This window comes from Anomaloglossus baeobatrachus, chromosome 4, assembly GCF_048569485.1.
Source record: "Anomaloglossus baeobatrachus isolate aAnoBae1 chromosome 4, aAnoBae1.hap1, whole genome shotgun sequence".
Lineage (NCBI taxonomy): Eukaryota > Metazoa > Chordata > Amphibia > Anura > Aromobatidae > Anomaloglossus > Anomaloglossus baeobatrachus.
Window position 1 is genome coordinate 522,792,672 of NC_134356.1, and position 16,563 is coordinate 522,809,234.

Here is a 16,563-nt window from a genome sequence, read left to right on the forward strand (position 1 = left end):
ACCCCTTAGTGCCACATGAAAGGCACTAAAGGTGGCTTTACACACTGCAACATCGCAAACGACATCGCTGTAACGTCACCGGTTTTGTGACGTTACAGCGACCTCCCCAGCGACATTGCAGTGTGTGAAACACATCAGTGACCTGGCCTCTGCTGTGAAGTTGTGATCGCTAGAAATCGTTCAGGACCATTCTTTGTTCCTTTTGTTTCCCGCTGTGCAGCAAAGTCTCAGTGTGTAAAGGGGACTTTACAGCGACCACGCGGCTCTGTCTGTGTAGCGTCATGATTAGCGGTCACCGGTGAAGGATTCACCGGTGACCGCTAATCCCCCGAGTGACTGAAGTTTCCCCCCCTCTCTCATACTCAACGATCCCCGATCCCCGGCTCTGCACGGCATTCACACTGCTCCAGCGGCTTTTCCTTTTTTGAAAAAGCCGGCCGCTCATTAAACAATCTCGTATTCCCAGCTTTTCCCCGCCCACAGGCGCCTATGATTGGTTGCAGTGAGACACGCCCCCACGCTGAGTGACAGGTGTCTCACTGCACCCAATCACAGCAGCCGGTGGGCGTGTCTATACTGTGCAGTAAAATAAATAAATAAATAATTAAAAAATCCGGCGTGAGGTCCCCCCTATTTTAATACCAGCCAGATAAAGCCATAAGGCTGAAGGCTGGTATTCTCAGGATGGGTAGCCCCACGTTATGGGGAGCCCCCCAGCCTAACAATATCAGCCAGCGCCGCTCAGAATTGCCGCATGCATTAGATGCGACAGTTCTGGGACTGTACCCGGCTATTCCCGATTTGCCCTGTTGCATTGGCAAATCGGGGTAATAAGGACTTATTGGCAGCCCATAGCTGCCAATAAGTCCTAGATTAATCATGTCAGGCGTCTGACCGAGATACCTTCCATGATTAATCTGTAAATTACAGTTAAAAAACACACACACCCGAAAAATCCTTTATTAGAAATAAAAAACACTAACAAATTCCCTCATTACCAATTTATTACCCACAACAAAGCCCTCCTTGTCCGTCGTAATCCACGTTCCTCCAGCGTCGCATCCAGCTCTGCTGCATGCAGGTGACAGGAGCTGCATAATACACCGCCGCTACGGTCACCTCCACGCAGCTAATGAAGACAGCCGCGCGATCGGCTGAGCTGTCACTGAGGTTACCTGGATGCAGCGGTGGCCGCGGGTAACCTCAGTGACAGTCCAGCTGATCGCGCTACTCAGCCGCCGCTCCTGTCAGCTCCACACAGCAAATGAGGTGAGTATCGCGATCAGCTGAGCTGTCACTGAGGTTACCCGCGGCCACCGCTGCATCCACCGTGTGTGTGTGTATGTCCGCTAAAGGAATCCGCTCTCATTTACAATAACGTTTTTTTGCACAGATGACCCATGTGACCCAGGGAACGTCGTAGACTACGGTTTCACATGAAAATTGAACCCTGCGCTTTAGTCACTCTCCAAAAAACATGACTCCATTAAAGTGAATGGAGCCTGGAACTACAGTTTATTAATCTCAGCTGTGATTGGTTACTATAGTATCAAAGGACAGTGTTAGTATAAGAGGTAATAAGATGTCAGTGGGGAGACGGATAGAGATAGACAGACAGGGAAAGAAAAGAGACGGAAAGCTAGAGACAGACAGAGACAGACGGTGAACGAGACAGACGGTGAACGAGACAGACGGTGAACGAGACAGACGGTGAACGAGACAGACGGTGAACGAGACAGACACAGTCTCCTAGTCCTAGCCACAGCTGCAGCAGAGGTGCTTGTCAGTGTCACTTGAGGAACTACATATGACTACTGTGCATGCAAAGCCCTTCTAGGGCATTGCATGCAAATTAGCCATGTGACCAGAAACAAGGGAGTGTAGCAGAGTAGGGAGGCCGCATGTCATCCAGCAGCCCAGTGTGATGATGTCATCACTCTGCATCTCATCACAGTGCTGCGGGCAACGCAGAGGTGGCGAGGATGTGCCATCTGGTGGGGATAGGTAAGCACCCAGCTTCTTAGTATTTAGAAGCCAGGAGCTCATAACGCTGCACTCAGCACATACTGATGAGACAGCGCACAAGAGGAGAGTGCACGGGGGAGGGCGGAGACAGTTACCAGGGCGGTGGGCACCATACATCATAAAGAGCTGGGGACACCATCAAGCAAACAAGGCTGACAGTGTCCCCAACAGCGAGTTGGCCTCAGTTTGTACAGGACCCTGGCACTTGCCCAAGTGCACCGGTGTGGTGACGCCATCTCTGCCCAACACTATGTGAACACACATATTTCTCCCCATTTATGTATAAAATTTGACAAATAATAATTTACTCACCTTTCCTCATTTCCCTGCTGATCCATTTTCTGCAGCGTGTGTCCTGAAGCTCAGTACAGAGGGTGCGATATAGGGACATCATGCACACAGTGCTGAGTCTCAGAGCTCACATAAACAGGGTGAAAGATGGAGCAGGGAGCTTATGATTCCTTCTTGTTTTCAACTGTATGTGCATCCACAATGTTGATGCCATTGAAAGAGTGATGCTGTGAGGGACGGGTGGCTATTACCAGTGCGGAAATGAAAGCCACCTCACAGACCTGCATCATGCTAGTAGTGACATAGGCATGCTGTGATGTATGACAGCATGACCAAAATACCATGTAGCCCAAGGAAAAAATAGTGGTCGAGATTTTTCACAAAAATCTGCAGTAACTATATTTTATTGTAGATGATGATGATTATTATTATTATCGCACTATATCTTGCTTGCTGCTACACAGTGTAGATATGTGAATCCTCACATCACATGCAGCAGACACAGTTGTCGACAGTCAGAATGAATGGTCATGTGACCACTCGTATGCAAGCTGCACACTCCACATTCTGAGCCCAATGTGTCAATTCATATAGTGACACATAGAGGGATAAGCCTGGAGAATCTATGTGTGTGTGTATATATATATATATATATATATATATATATATATATATATATATATATATATAATATATATATATAATGTATATGTATACACATAACTATATGACACAAACCACGCACACACACACACATGTACCATACATACATGGCGTATATATCTACTATAGACTCACATTGGGTGCTATATATAGTCTGCCTTACACAGTATTCATTTATCTATAAGGGGTGAGGAACATGTAACAACTCTTTCTGTTACCATTGTTGATGGGATGTGATTGCTGTGTCACAGATGAGAGAAGCTGGATCTCTGCTCTGTCACATGCTGAGAGGTCAGGTGCTGGGCAGAATACTGACAGCCATTGAATGTGCAGAGGGAGGGCAGGGGGCGTTCCTGTACACTGAGGCCGGGCAGGGGGCGTTCCTGTACACTGAGGCCGGGCGGGGGGCGTTCCTGTACACTGAGGCCGGGCAGGGGGCGTTCCTGTACACTGAGGCTGGGCGGTGACCGCTCTGACTGAGGTTTGGCAACCAAGAATACAGGAAATTGTCATGTTTGCTGGAGCTGAATGTAAACAAGAGCTGCAGGGAATAAAGTGTGAATTCAAGAGAAACAAAAGTTAGAAAACAGAAAATAACAATGTAGGGGTGATTTATATGACAATACAGCACAGATTAGCTTACAATTTTTTTTGGAGTGTATGTCGGATAACTCCTTTAACATTTTTATCTTTATGTTTGAAGCCTGAAATGTGAGAAAAGGTTGGAAAATTCAAGGGAGCAGATTACTTTCGCAAGGCACTGTATAGGGTATCGCCTACCTCTGGAGAAATGACGTTGTAACAGATTATGGCTTCCATTTTCTCCTATTACAGAAGCTTGTGGCCAAAACAAAATTTGGCTACAAAAAAATATATTCTTCGATTTGACATTGAACTATTCTAAAAATCTGAAAAGCACCTTTTGGGTTTAAAAATGCTCAACACCTCCTTTTTTAAAACTCCTTGAGACATCTAGTCTCCAAATTGGTGTCAGCTGTGGTGGTTTCTGCTGTTTTGGTTTCTCAGGGGGATCTGCAAATGTAACATGGTGTACACAATTTGTTCCGGCCAAATTTATGCTTTGTAAACCAAATGGCACTCCTTGCCTTCCGAGACCTGTCAGGTACCCAAACAGAATTTTCTTAGATTCTCAGCAATATACACTGTGTGCAGAATTATTAGGCAAATGAGTATTTTGATCACATGATACTTTTTATACATGTTGTCCTACTCCAAGCTGTATAGGCTTGAGAGCCAACTACCAATTAAGTAAATCAGGTGATGTGCATCTCTGTAATGAGGAGGGGTGTGGTGTAATGACATCCACACCCTATATAAGGTGTGCTTAATTATTAGGCAACTTCCTTTCCTTTGGCAAAATGGGTCAGAAGAGAGATTTGACGAGCTCTGAAAAGTCCACAATTGTGAGATGTCTTGCAGAGGGACGCAGCAGTCTTGAAATTGCCAAACCTTTAAAGCGTGGTCACCAAACAATCAAGCGTTTCATGGCAAATAGCCAACAGGGTCGCAAGAAGCGTGTTGGGCAAAAAGGCGCAAAATAACTGCCCATGAATTGAGGAAAATCAAGCGTGAAGATGCCATTTGCCACCAGTTTGGCCATATTTCAGAGCTGCAACGTTACTGGAGTATCAAAAAGCACATGGCCAAGGTAAGGAAGGCTGAAAAACGACTACCTTTGAACAAGAAACATAAGATAAAACATCAAGACTGGGCCAAAAAATATCTTAAGACTGATTTTTCAATGGACTGATAAGATGAGAGTGACTCTTGATGGGCCAGATGGATGGGCCAGAGGCTGGATCAGTAAAGGGCAGAGAGCTCCACTCCGACTCAGACGCCAGCAAGGTGGAAGTGGGGTACTGGTATGGGCTGGTATCATTAAAGATGAACTTGTGGGACCTTTTCGGGTTGAGGATGGAGTGAAGCTCAACTCTCAGACCTACTGCCAGTTTCTGGAAGACAACTTCTTCAAGCAGTGGTACAGGAAGAAGTTTGTATCATTCAAGAAAAACATGATTTTCATGCAGGACAATGCTCCATCACATGCATCCAACTACTCCACAGCGTGGCTGGCCAGTAAAGGTCTAAAAGAGGAAAAAATAATGACATGTCCCCTTTGTTCACCTGATCTGAACCCCATACAGATCCTGTGGTCCCTCCTAAAACGTAAGATCTACAGCGAGGGAAAACAGTACACCTCTCGGAACAGTGTCTGGGAGGCTGTGGTGCCTGCTGCACACAATGTTGATCGAAAACAGTTCAAGCAACAGACAGAATTTGTGGATGGTAGACTGTTGAGTGTCATCATAAAGAAAGGTGGCTATATTGGTCACTAATTTTTTGGGGTTTTGTTTTTGCATGTCAGAAATGTTTATTTCTAAATTTTGTGCAGTTATATTGGTTTACCTGGTGAAAATAAACAAGTGAGATGGGAATATATTTGGTTTTTATTAAGTTACCTAATAATTCTGCACAGTAATAGTTACCTGCACAAACAGATATCCTCCTAAGATAGCCAAATCTAAAATAACCCCACTTCAACTTCCAAAAATATTAATCTTTGATATTTGAGTCTTTTGGGTTAATTGAGAACATAGTTGTTGATCAATAATAAAAAAAATCCTCTAAAATACAACTTGCCTAATAATTCTGCTCAGAGTGTATAGAAGCATTCAGAATTATTACCACATACCGCTGCGCTGCCAGCGCGAGCCGAGTGTTATGCGAGGATCGCATTAGTCCCCGTATGGCCCCGGCCTTAGAAATGTAGTCTAGTTCTCCTGATATAGCCATGTCTCTTACCTCTTGTGCAGGGTATTGTAGCTTAGGTATCCATGGTTATAACTACTCCTAGGGTATGTGCACACGATCAGGAATAGCAGCGTTTTGGACGCAGCGTGTTTTTGCCATGTCCAAAACACTGCTTTGTACAGTACAAGCACAGTGGATGGGATTTCTAGAAATCCCATGCCCATTGTGCGTGTGTGGCCCACAGCGAAAAATGACCTGCAATGCGGCTTTACGAGCTGCAGGCATGTCAACTCTTTGCTGCGGAGTCGCAAGTGTCCTTCGTAGATGAGATAACTGTGGAAAGATAAGGCGCAAATAGGGTCTTACCCGGTATACACGTGGAAGTGAATACTGGCAGGTACACTCACCTGGTTCGGTTGTGCCAGTCACAACCCCTTTCAAAGCATGTAAATCACGACGTGATGGTGTGGGAGGCAGCGGTCCCGCGGTGAAGAGACAGTTCAAAAAGTGTAGGAAAGCAGGTTACTATACCGCGCCACACCACAAAGTCAGAAAATGTTAAAAGTAAATCCCTTTTTCTTTATTTTCACAGGTCTACGCGTTTCAGGGACATATCCGTCCCCTTCCTCAGGACAATGTACAGAAAATACTATAACAAGAGGCAGGTTGTGAGCTCTTATATATACATCTGAAAAAAAGAGCCACGTAATCATTCAGTGCGTCATGATACTCTGACTCATAGGTGCACGAGGTGGAGGATAAAGCTGTGATTGCTTCATAATATTCCCCTCCCCCCCCCCCCCCTTTTTTTTACATTTTCAGCTTTTTGGGTCTTTTATCGCTCTGGACCCCAGAAAACATATTTAGCTCCATTGGGAGCTCCATTTCCATGTATCTGCCTCTCTCATTTCCCATTTTATTTTTCTAATATTATTTTTCTAATTTCATTTTTCCATTTTTCCTTTCCTCTTATTCTTTGAAGGTTTGCTAAATACGCCTCCCTTTATTCACCTCCATACCTAGCTTTTCACTTGTCTAGGGATACCACCTCTTTTTGTTATTCACTATCCAGCTGCTGGTAATGTTAACTTCCTTACTGCCCGGTTTTAATATTTATCCTTACACGCAGACACACATAGTATTTTTTCCCTACTCCGAACATTTAACTTATCTTTTTCCCTTACACTATCCTGATATGATCACATAGCCGTTAATACGGTTTTTATTCGTGCAGCTTGGATATAGTATCACCCCTGCACTGCAATGCACATTAACATTGTTTCACGGTATTAACCTTAGGTTACCCCTTGCGCAGGCGCCTTTTACTGTTTCCTCACCTCAGTTCACCTTTCGCGCAAGCGTGTTCAGTTTTTTTCCCACGCTGTCACCCTGCAATTATCTTCTTTACGGGTTCTTCTTGCTCCTGCTTAGTTTTTGATTATTATCTCATCGCTGGCATGATTATCCCCTCAATTTCACTTAATTGATTAGTTCCTTGCATCTATATTGCGGATCTATCCACATTTGGTGGCATTTCCTTTCATATATATATATATATATATATATATATATATATATATATATAATTTTCCCCTTTTCACCTCTAGGCTAAATCTGAACCTTACAGTTCAGAATGAGATTTTTTTTCATTTTTAATTTCATTTTTTCCTCAAATTTTTATTTTTCTATTTATTTGTATTTTTTCAATAGTTATACATATACATATTTTTCATATACACTTTTTTTCAAACATATATATTTTCATGGTTTTTGCATTCATTTGAAGGCCTTGAAATCCTTCCATTTTTAATATTAAAAAACATTTGTTCATTGCGTTTTTTCTTTTCTCTTTTTCTTCTTTTCTTTCTCCTTCGTTCTACAGCTCCTTCTTCCTTTTTTTTCCTTTTTTTCCCTTTTTTTTCTTCTTCCCTTTTTTTCTTTTTTTCTCTTTTTTTCTCTTCTCTTCCCTTCTCTTTTTTTTCCCCTCTTTTTTTTTTTTTTTTCCTCCCTTTTTTTTCCCTTTGTCAATGTTCACAACTTTATCCTCCACCTCGTGCACCTATGAGTCAGAGTATCATGACGCACTGAATGATTACGTGGCTCTTTTTTTCAGATGTATATATAAGAGCTCACAACCTGCCTCTTGTTATAGTATTTTCTGTACATTGTCCTGAGGAAGGGGACGGATATGTCCCTGAAACGCGTAGACCTGTGAAAATAAAGAAAAAGGGATTTACTTTTAACATTTTCTGACTTTGTGGTGTGGCGCGGTATATTAACCTGCTTTCCTACACTTTTTGAAGTGTCCTTCGTAGGGAGAAGAAAAGTGAGAGACCGCAGTGTTCCGAACCCTCTCATTGGAGGTTTTTGGTAACATTATTATTATTACACCTAAGGTTACTTTCACACTTGTGCGGCATCCATCACAATGCGTTGTGTGACGCATGTGACTGATGCATTGTAAATAGTGTGATAAGGCCGCGGATTCCTGTGAAATAACGCGTTGCGTTCTTTTAGTTTTTTTTTAGCCGAGAGAGCCCCCATCATCACCGCACACACACAGGCACTACCGTACCCATCATCATTGCACACACCGGCACTACCGCACCCTTCAGCACCGCACACATGCAGGCATTAAGCCCCCATCATCACCACACACACATCAGCACTACGTCAGTGACGTCCCCGCTGACAGCGCGACTCACTTCAGTTTCTGCGTGGAGCTCACAGAGCGGTGGTGTTCTACTGCTGCTCCTGTCAGCTTCCGATGTAGCAGAGCTGAAAGCGTCGTGGGGCCTCGTGTGGATTACATCAGACCTGGAGGGGTATTTGGGGATTAATAAGGTGGTGAAAGAGGGTGTTTTTTTGTCTTTTATTCCAAATAAAGGATTTTTTCGGTTGTATGTGTTTATTTACTTTCACTATAGATTAATCATTGGGGGTGTCTCATAGACGCCTGCCATGATTAACCTAGGACTTAGTGGCAGCTATGGGCTGCCATTAACTCCATATTACCCCGATTGCCACCGCACCAGGGCAATTCGGGATGAGCCGGGTCGAGTCCCTAGACTGTCGCATCTAATGCATGCGGCAATTCCAGGCGGCTGCTCGCTGATATTTTTAGGCTGGGGAGCTACCCATAACGTGGGGCTCCCCATCCTGAGAATACGAGCCTTCTGCCGTATGGCTTTATCTTGGCTGGTATCAAAATTGGGGGGGGGGGGACCGCACGCTGTTTTTTTGTAACTATTTATTTATTGCGCTGCATGATATAGACCCGCCCACCGGCGGCTGTGATTGGTTGCAGTGAGACAGCTGGCACTCAACGTGGGGGTGCATCTGACTGCAGTCAATCATAGGTGCCGATGGGCGGGAAAGCAGTGAATACAAGATGGAATAATGAGCGGCCGGCATTTTCAAAAGCAGGAGAAGCCGCCAGAGCAGTGTGACAACTGTGCAGCGCCTCGACGGTGATTGGTGAGTATGTGAGAGGGAGAGACAGACAGACAGACCGACCGAGAGAGACAAAGAGTGCTTTTAAACGATTTAGAACGTTCTGCTGGACATGCTGAGCATGCTCAGTAGAACGTGACGGAATCCTGCACTGGAATCCATCGCCAAACGCATGGCAACGGAATCCAGCACCTTAAGGGTGCTTTACACGCTGCAACATCGCTAACGATATATTATCGGGGTCACGCCGTTAGTGACGGACATCCGGCGCCGTTAGCGAAATCGCAGAGTGTGACACCAAGGAGCGACGATCAACGAAAAATCGTTGACACCGCTCCTTTTCATAATATCGTTGGTGGTGCATGCCGCTGGTTGTTCGTCGTTCCTGCGGCATCACACATCGCTATGTGTGTCACCGCAGGAACGACTAACATCTCCTTACCTGCATCCACCGGCAATGAGGAAAGAAGGAGGTGGGCGGCATGTTCCGGCCGCTCATCTCCACCCCTCCTCTTCTATTGGGCGGCTTAGTGGCACCGCTGTGTCGTCGCTATGACGCCGAACGCATCTCCCCCTTGAAGGAGGGATTGTTCGGCGTTCACTGCGACATCGCTGAAAAGGTATGTGCGTGTGACGCTGCCGTAGCGATAATGTTCGCTAAGGCAGCGATCACCAAATGTCGCACGAACGACGGGGGCGGGTGCTATTGCTAGCGATGTCGCAGCGTGTAAAGCACCCTATAGACTTTCATTATGCCTCTTAACGGATCACGACAGAATCCTGCGGAGTGCGTTTTTTTACAGCAACAAAAAAACTTTACATTATGCGTTCCTTCTGTCCGACGGTCACTGACTGTCACCGACAAAACAACTGATGCGCAGCGGGGCGGATGCAACGCAAGACCATCCGTTGCAATCCGCCTTTAATAGAAGCCTATGATGAATAAACGGATTTCTGCAACGGTTACTGTAATTCCTCAAGGCGGCAGATTGCAACGGGTACCGCACAATGCAAGTGTGAAAGTAGCCTAATACATATTGTCATAGGATCTTGGAGATGGGCAAGTTTGACCATTAAAAGGGTATTCCTATGTGATTAATTGTCCATTAATATAGACCGAACAGCAGCATGATACGACCGCCAGTTAGTAAACTTTTACCAATCGGTGGTAATTTGATTGCTTGTTTAGACCAAAGCACAGGGTGCGTCGTGAGCCACCTATACTGGATTTCTCAGTGCATACAGGCTGTCATTGTTCTCTGCAGGTTGAGTCCTGTTTACACAGGATGATGCACCACCAAGAACGATGATTTTTATTTTATTTTTTTTGCCCAATTTTGCTATTTCAACGGGTGATTGGCAGGTGGCTTTTTAACAACGCTCGTTCACGAATATTTCTGTTAGACCTGATATGGTGACAGCAGTGTACTGCTTGAGCAAAGGGTTAACAATTATGCTAGGGCTCTGCTGCTGTGACATTTGGTGATTACGGCTTCTCGCAGGTCTGTGTATACTTAACCAGGAGTGTGTAATTTGCAGAAAATGTCACCAGGTTGTCCAAAACCAAACCTCTTGTGTGTTCTACAGCGTTTCATAGAAATTATTCCTTTAACCTATCCTTTTGCAAAGTGTATTACACATCTGCATGAAAGCATATTACAGCCATTTCTCCAGAGAAAATTCGTAATAGATTACTTCCAATTGAAGAGCTTTCACATCGCTGGTGAGGACCTGTCCTCTCTGTGCTAATGAGATGCTTCAGGCTAATTAAGGTGTAAATGAGGGCTCCATTTCCACTAATTAAACCATTTTCTGTAGAATGGGTCAGGTAAAGTGACTATACACCACATGTTGGTATACAGATTAATGTTGTGTTTGGCAAGGAATTCTTTGTTTGTGTGTCTGTATGTAAGACTTCACGAGCCCTGATTCCACTTATCATCTCCTGAGAAGCCATTGTAACTTTCCTCATTGCATTCTGCCCAATGCCTGCTGGTAAGAATCAGTCTTGCACTCTCAAGTGGACTGCACTAAATCCTTGGCTAAGTGCCGCTGTGGAAATATCCAGAATGCTTTTAAGCATTGATAGCAGATGGCCTGCATATCAAATAGTTGTAAGTCCCGTTGACTTTATATCACTCAACCTAACTTCTTTGTTTAAGCTGGTATAAAGCATGGCGTTGACGGCCCGGTTTATACCTTTGCCTGTATTCTTCAGTTACAAAGATTTTACTTATGCATGCTTGGGAAAAATGGCTGACAGCTGCAAGATGCAATTTCCGAGTGGCAGAAAAGGAAAATTGTCACTATTACAACTTTTGCATTCTAGAGTGTGGCTATGTGTTGCCCCAAGGACATACCGGGGTTTTAAGTGCAATAGATTAGTAGGAGGGCAACACCAGCACCCACATTATCCGCCCTTTGTCGCTCCCCTTACTGTAGGATATATTCTTTATAAACAGCTTGAACAACACTGCTCCTTACACCAAGTATTGGCAGATCTTAGGTACTACAACTGAGTGCCAAGCTGCAGTACCCAAGACCAGCTTACTAATTTTATATATTGTTGACCATTCATAGGATTGGTCACCAATATCAAAAGTTCTTGATAAATCCTTTAAATGGATCTTCTCAGAATTTAATATTCCTTATACATAGGATAGGAGATAACTTTCTGATTTCTGGGTGTCCGAACTCTATCATCAGCAATCCTGAGATTGAGGTATTGCAGGGCCCTGTCTTGCATGAAGTAAAGGCAAACCTGCTCCACCTCCACTCCATTTATTGTTTTTTGTATTATGGTTGGCTTCCTCCGGCAGTGCCATAAATAAGGAGTGGCGCAGAAGTTGAGCTTGCACTCAGAGACTGAGCTCTGCTTCACATTTTCCGGATCCAAAGCCCTATTCTCTGGATTATTAGGGGTTCTAGCACTGGTACCTCCAGTGATCAGGAACATATCATGAAAATGTATTTACTTTTTTTTTTTTTTTTTTTTTTTTTTAGGTCACGTTAAAATAAATGTATTCAGGTTTTCACTGTAGCCATCAGGGGAATGTCATTTCCCTACCTGCACAATGATCACTGTACCGATGATGCCGAAAAGCTCTTCTGTAGAAATCCATAAATATTTTCTGTCTCGTATGGTCTGTGGAGCTTCTATAGAGCAGATCTTAGGTGCCGTTACCAGAAACTGTTAGGTGATAACAATGAGACACCTTCTTAGCTTATTCTTTCATTTCCCCTTACTGCTGACCTCTGTCTTGTCTTGATTAATTTGTCCTGTTATCCTTAATTATGGTGATGACATTTTTAAGTTTGTTTTTATTTAATTGGCCCCTGTCTACCCTTTTAGCAGCCAGATATAATTTACATCTGTACATCTTTCCCGGAGTAATATACAGGTTTCACATAATGGAAAGATATTATCTTTTTATGGTTTTGTGCCTTACACGGCTCATAGAAACACTGTGTTTCAGACTTAATGTCCCAGTCACTGTGCTGTGTCCAACCCTTTTTTCCATTTATTGGTCCTCTGCTCTTTTGCTCTGGTCATCTCTAGCATCATGTGGAGGAGGAATGAAATTTGGAACAGCCACATATAACAGATGTGCATAGGGGCAAAATCATGTTTTCATCTGCCAGAAGCTACAGTGTCAAATTATGCTGAGCGCTTCATAAAAGACTGGACATGTGGCATACATACATAATGATGGCTCCTCCAACTCATCAGCAGAATGTAAGAAACCGAAGGAACGTGTAGAACACGACTGTAGAGGAACCATGTCTGCTCTACACATTTTCGATCCCTTCTTGTCTTTTTATTAAAAAACAACTTTCCCCACTTGCCTTTTTAACTTTTTAAACTGCGTCTTGAATGTATGTGTGTATGTATAAGTATGCGTGTGTGTGTTTGTGTGTGTGTGTGTGTATATATATGTATGTAATATATATATTAATTAAAATTATATACACACTGTGATCACGGACATTAAATGGCAATAGTTTGTCATACAGTGATATAACACATGGAAAAGATATTGGGTGATGTATAAGTTGAAGTTTTTGCTTTCTGACCAAAACAGTATTTTTTTTTTTTCTCCTACCCACAAACTTTTTTTTTTTTTTTTTCTTTTAGCTGACACTGGCCAGTTTGTATCCTAAAGGGTGCTTTCCACGCTGCAACATCGCTAGCGATAGCTAGTGATATCGAGCGCGATAGCACCCGCCCCCATCGCTCGTGCGACATTTGGTGCTCGCTGCCGTGGCGAACATTAGCGCAACGGCAGCATCACATGCACATACCTGGTCAGCGACGTCGCTGTGACCACCGAACAATCCCTCCCTCAAGGGGAAGGTGCGTTCGGCATCATAGCACTGCGGCGTCACTAAGCGGACAGCCAATAGAAGCGGAGGGGCGGAGATGAGCGGGACGTAACATCCCGCCCACCTCCTTCCTTCCGCATTGCCGGTGGACGCAGGTAAGGAGATGTTAGTTGTTCCTGCGGTGTCACACATAGCGATGTGTGCTGCCGCAGGAACGAGGAACAACATCGTACCTGTGGCAGCAGCGATATTAAGGAAAGGAGCGACGTGTCAACGATCACCGGTTTTGAACAATTTTGCAATCGTTGATCGTCGCTCCTTGGTGTCACACGCTGCGATGTTACTACCGGCGCCGGATGTGCGTCACTAATGACGTGACCCCAACGATATATCGGTAGCGATGTCACAGCGTGTAAAGCACCCTTAAGGGAAGATGTAGTTGACTTTAAATGAACAGCTAACCATATAATACATAATCCAGTCTGAAAAGGATGGTTTCTTTGGAAGGGGGGAGTGGGTTTGAGCGTCTCTGCCTTATAATAGGGCAAATTAAGCAGATTGCTTGTATGAGACTTCTCCTCACCATTCACTGAGCTAAAATTCACTTTATGTAGAGCTATATTCCACACTATTCCTCTCTTTTCATTTTTGCACAAAAATACTCTGCATATAAAGACAAGTCTTGGGCTCTTTAGACTGATGTAAATGGAAAACATTCAGTATATAAAATTATTTACTATCATTAATGGTGTACAATAAAATGATGATTTTATCATTTATTTGCAGTTTGTGAAGAAGGCTTCTACCTGCATCAGAAGACGTGTGTGAAGTCTTGCCCGCCTGGTTTCACTGCCAGCGTCCAAAGTATCCAATACACACTGGAGAACAGCATCGAGCAACTGCTGGCCAATGTTTGTGTGGCATGCCATCCTTCATGTTCTACCTGCAAGGGAACTAGTGCAAATGACTGTCTTAGTTGTCCTGCACACTCGCACTACAATGAGTTGGACTTCTCCTGTTCACACCAGGTCCAGATTAGCAGAGAATCTCCACCATTGAAAGAGGTGGTGGATGAAGTCGATGCCGTCACCTCAAACTTACCAATAATTGTGGCCAGCCTCAGCTGTGTCATGATTGTTGTTGTCTTTGTCTCAGTTTTTCTGTTCCTTCAAGTACGCTCTGGGGTGATCCTGGGCAAGAAGAAATTATATATGTTGGACAGTGGGATCATATCTTATAAAGGGATCCCATCAGATATGTGGCATGAAGAAGGATTCTCAGAGTCTGAAGTTGAGGAGCTTGATCCTCGCAACGAGAGAACTGCTTTTATAAAGCAACAGAGTGCCCTTTGATGACAGATCTAACATCAGCCCAAATGTCATATCATGATACAGATTTCATTTAGGTTTCCTTACAACACTGGAGCAGTCTGTGTAGTTATTGAGGTAACCTCAGCATCATGATGATGATTATTCCATCCATCCTGTGCTCCGGCTAAAACTGAGGGAACGTCTACATTTTTTTTTTCTCATGTATTGTCATTTTTCTGTTTTTTGGGATTTTTTTTCTCCATTTCTTCATCTCCATTCCCCCTTGCCATTTGTCCTTGTGTGTCTGTGTGGGTTTGTATAATTTTTTTTTTTTCTTTTAAAAACATTGCCTGTTTTTCAGGATTGTTTTTATACATACAGTGCCTATAAAATATCCATGTATTTCTTTGCCTGCATGACTTCGAAGCAGGTACCATGAACCCTTTCAGTGCCAGAATGAGGACCTATTCAAAAATGTGACGGTGATTATTTTTCCCAGCAAGTACCGTATTTTTCGCTTTATAAGACGCACCGGAATATAAGACGCACCCCAAACTTAGACATAAAAAAAGGTAAAAAAAAGAAAAATGGGGTCCGTCTTATACTCCGATGTTCTCTTACCGGAGGGGGGCAGCAGTGGTGGTGAAGCGGGGTCACAGGAGGCACAGGTTGTGCTGGCAGGCGCGGCAGGTCAGTGGCAGCGGGGTCCGTGGTTGCAGGTGCCGTGGCGTCCGTGGTTGCAGGCGCGGTGGTGTCCGCGGTGGCAGGATCCGTGGGGTCCGTGGTGGCGGCAGCAGCCGTGGCATGAGAGCCGTGCAGCAGGCCGGTGCAGTGAGTGTCCGCGGTCCCGGTTCAGTGGTGGCAGCGGCGGCGGCGGCGGCTCAGTGGTGGGAGCGGCGGCAACTGCTCAGTGGTGGCAGCGGCAGGGACTGCTCAGTGGTGGCGTGTGTCCGCGGTCCCGGTTCAGTGGTGGCAGCGGCGGCGGCGGCGGCTCAGTGGTGGGAGCGGCGGCAACTGCTCAGTGGTGGCAGCGGCAGGGACTGCTCAGTGGTGGCGTGTGTCCGCGGTCCCGGTTCAGTGGTGGCAGCGGCGGCGGCGGCGGCTCAGTGGTGGGAGCGGCGGCGACGGCTCAGTGGTGGAGTGTGTCCGCGGTCCCGATTCAAGTAATGGCGCCCGGAGCGACGCATGCGCAGATGGAGCTCTCATCCAAGGGCTCCATCTGCGCACGCGCTGACTCCCGGAGCAGCGCGTGCGCAGATGGAGCTCTCATCCAAGAGCTCCACCGGCGCCATCATTTGAAAGTGGGACCGCGGACAACTGGTAAGCTGCACAGCCGCCCGCCCCGCATGCACAGAGTGGCAGCCAGCAGGCTGCCCGCCCACTCTGCGTACAAGCCGCCGGGTACCTGTGCTTGCGTGCGGTGGCAGCCGGGTACCCATGGCTGTGTGCGGGCGGCAGATGGGTGACTGTGTGAGGGCGGCAGCCGGGTACCTGCACGGTCACCCGACTGCCGCTCGCACACAGCACCCGGCTGCCGCCCGCACACAGCCATGGGTACCCGTCTGCCACCGCATGCAAGCACAGGTACCTGGCTGCCGACCCCACACAGCACCCGCTGCCGCCCGCACACAGCCACGGGTACCCGGCTGCCGCTGCATGCAAGTACAGGTACCCGGCCGCTTGCATGCAGCCACAGGCACCCGCCCGATCGCTTCAGACAGGACCC

General features: G+C 45.5%; 1 protein-coding gene across 1 annotated transcript in view; it reads left to right on the forward strand.

Moving 5' to 3' along the window:
- The window catches only part of FURIN (furin, paired basic amino acid cleaving enzyme), a 267,831-nt gene extending 252,203 nt beyond the window's left edge, over nucleotides 1–15,628 (forward strand). Inside the window, exon 16 of the mRNA XM_075345887.1 lies at nucleotides 14,314–15,628. Coding sequence (XP_075202002.1) covers nucleotides 14,314–14,879 — 566 coding nt within the window. The 3' untranslated portion in view covers nucleotides 14,880–15,628. The remainder of the gene's footprint in view (nucleotides 1–14,313) is intronic.
- Nucleotides 15,629–16,563: the final 935 nt, after the last annotated feature.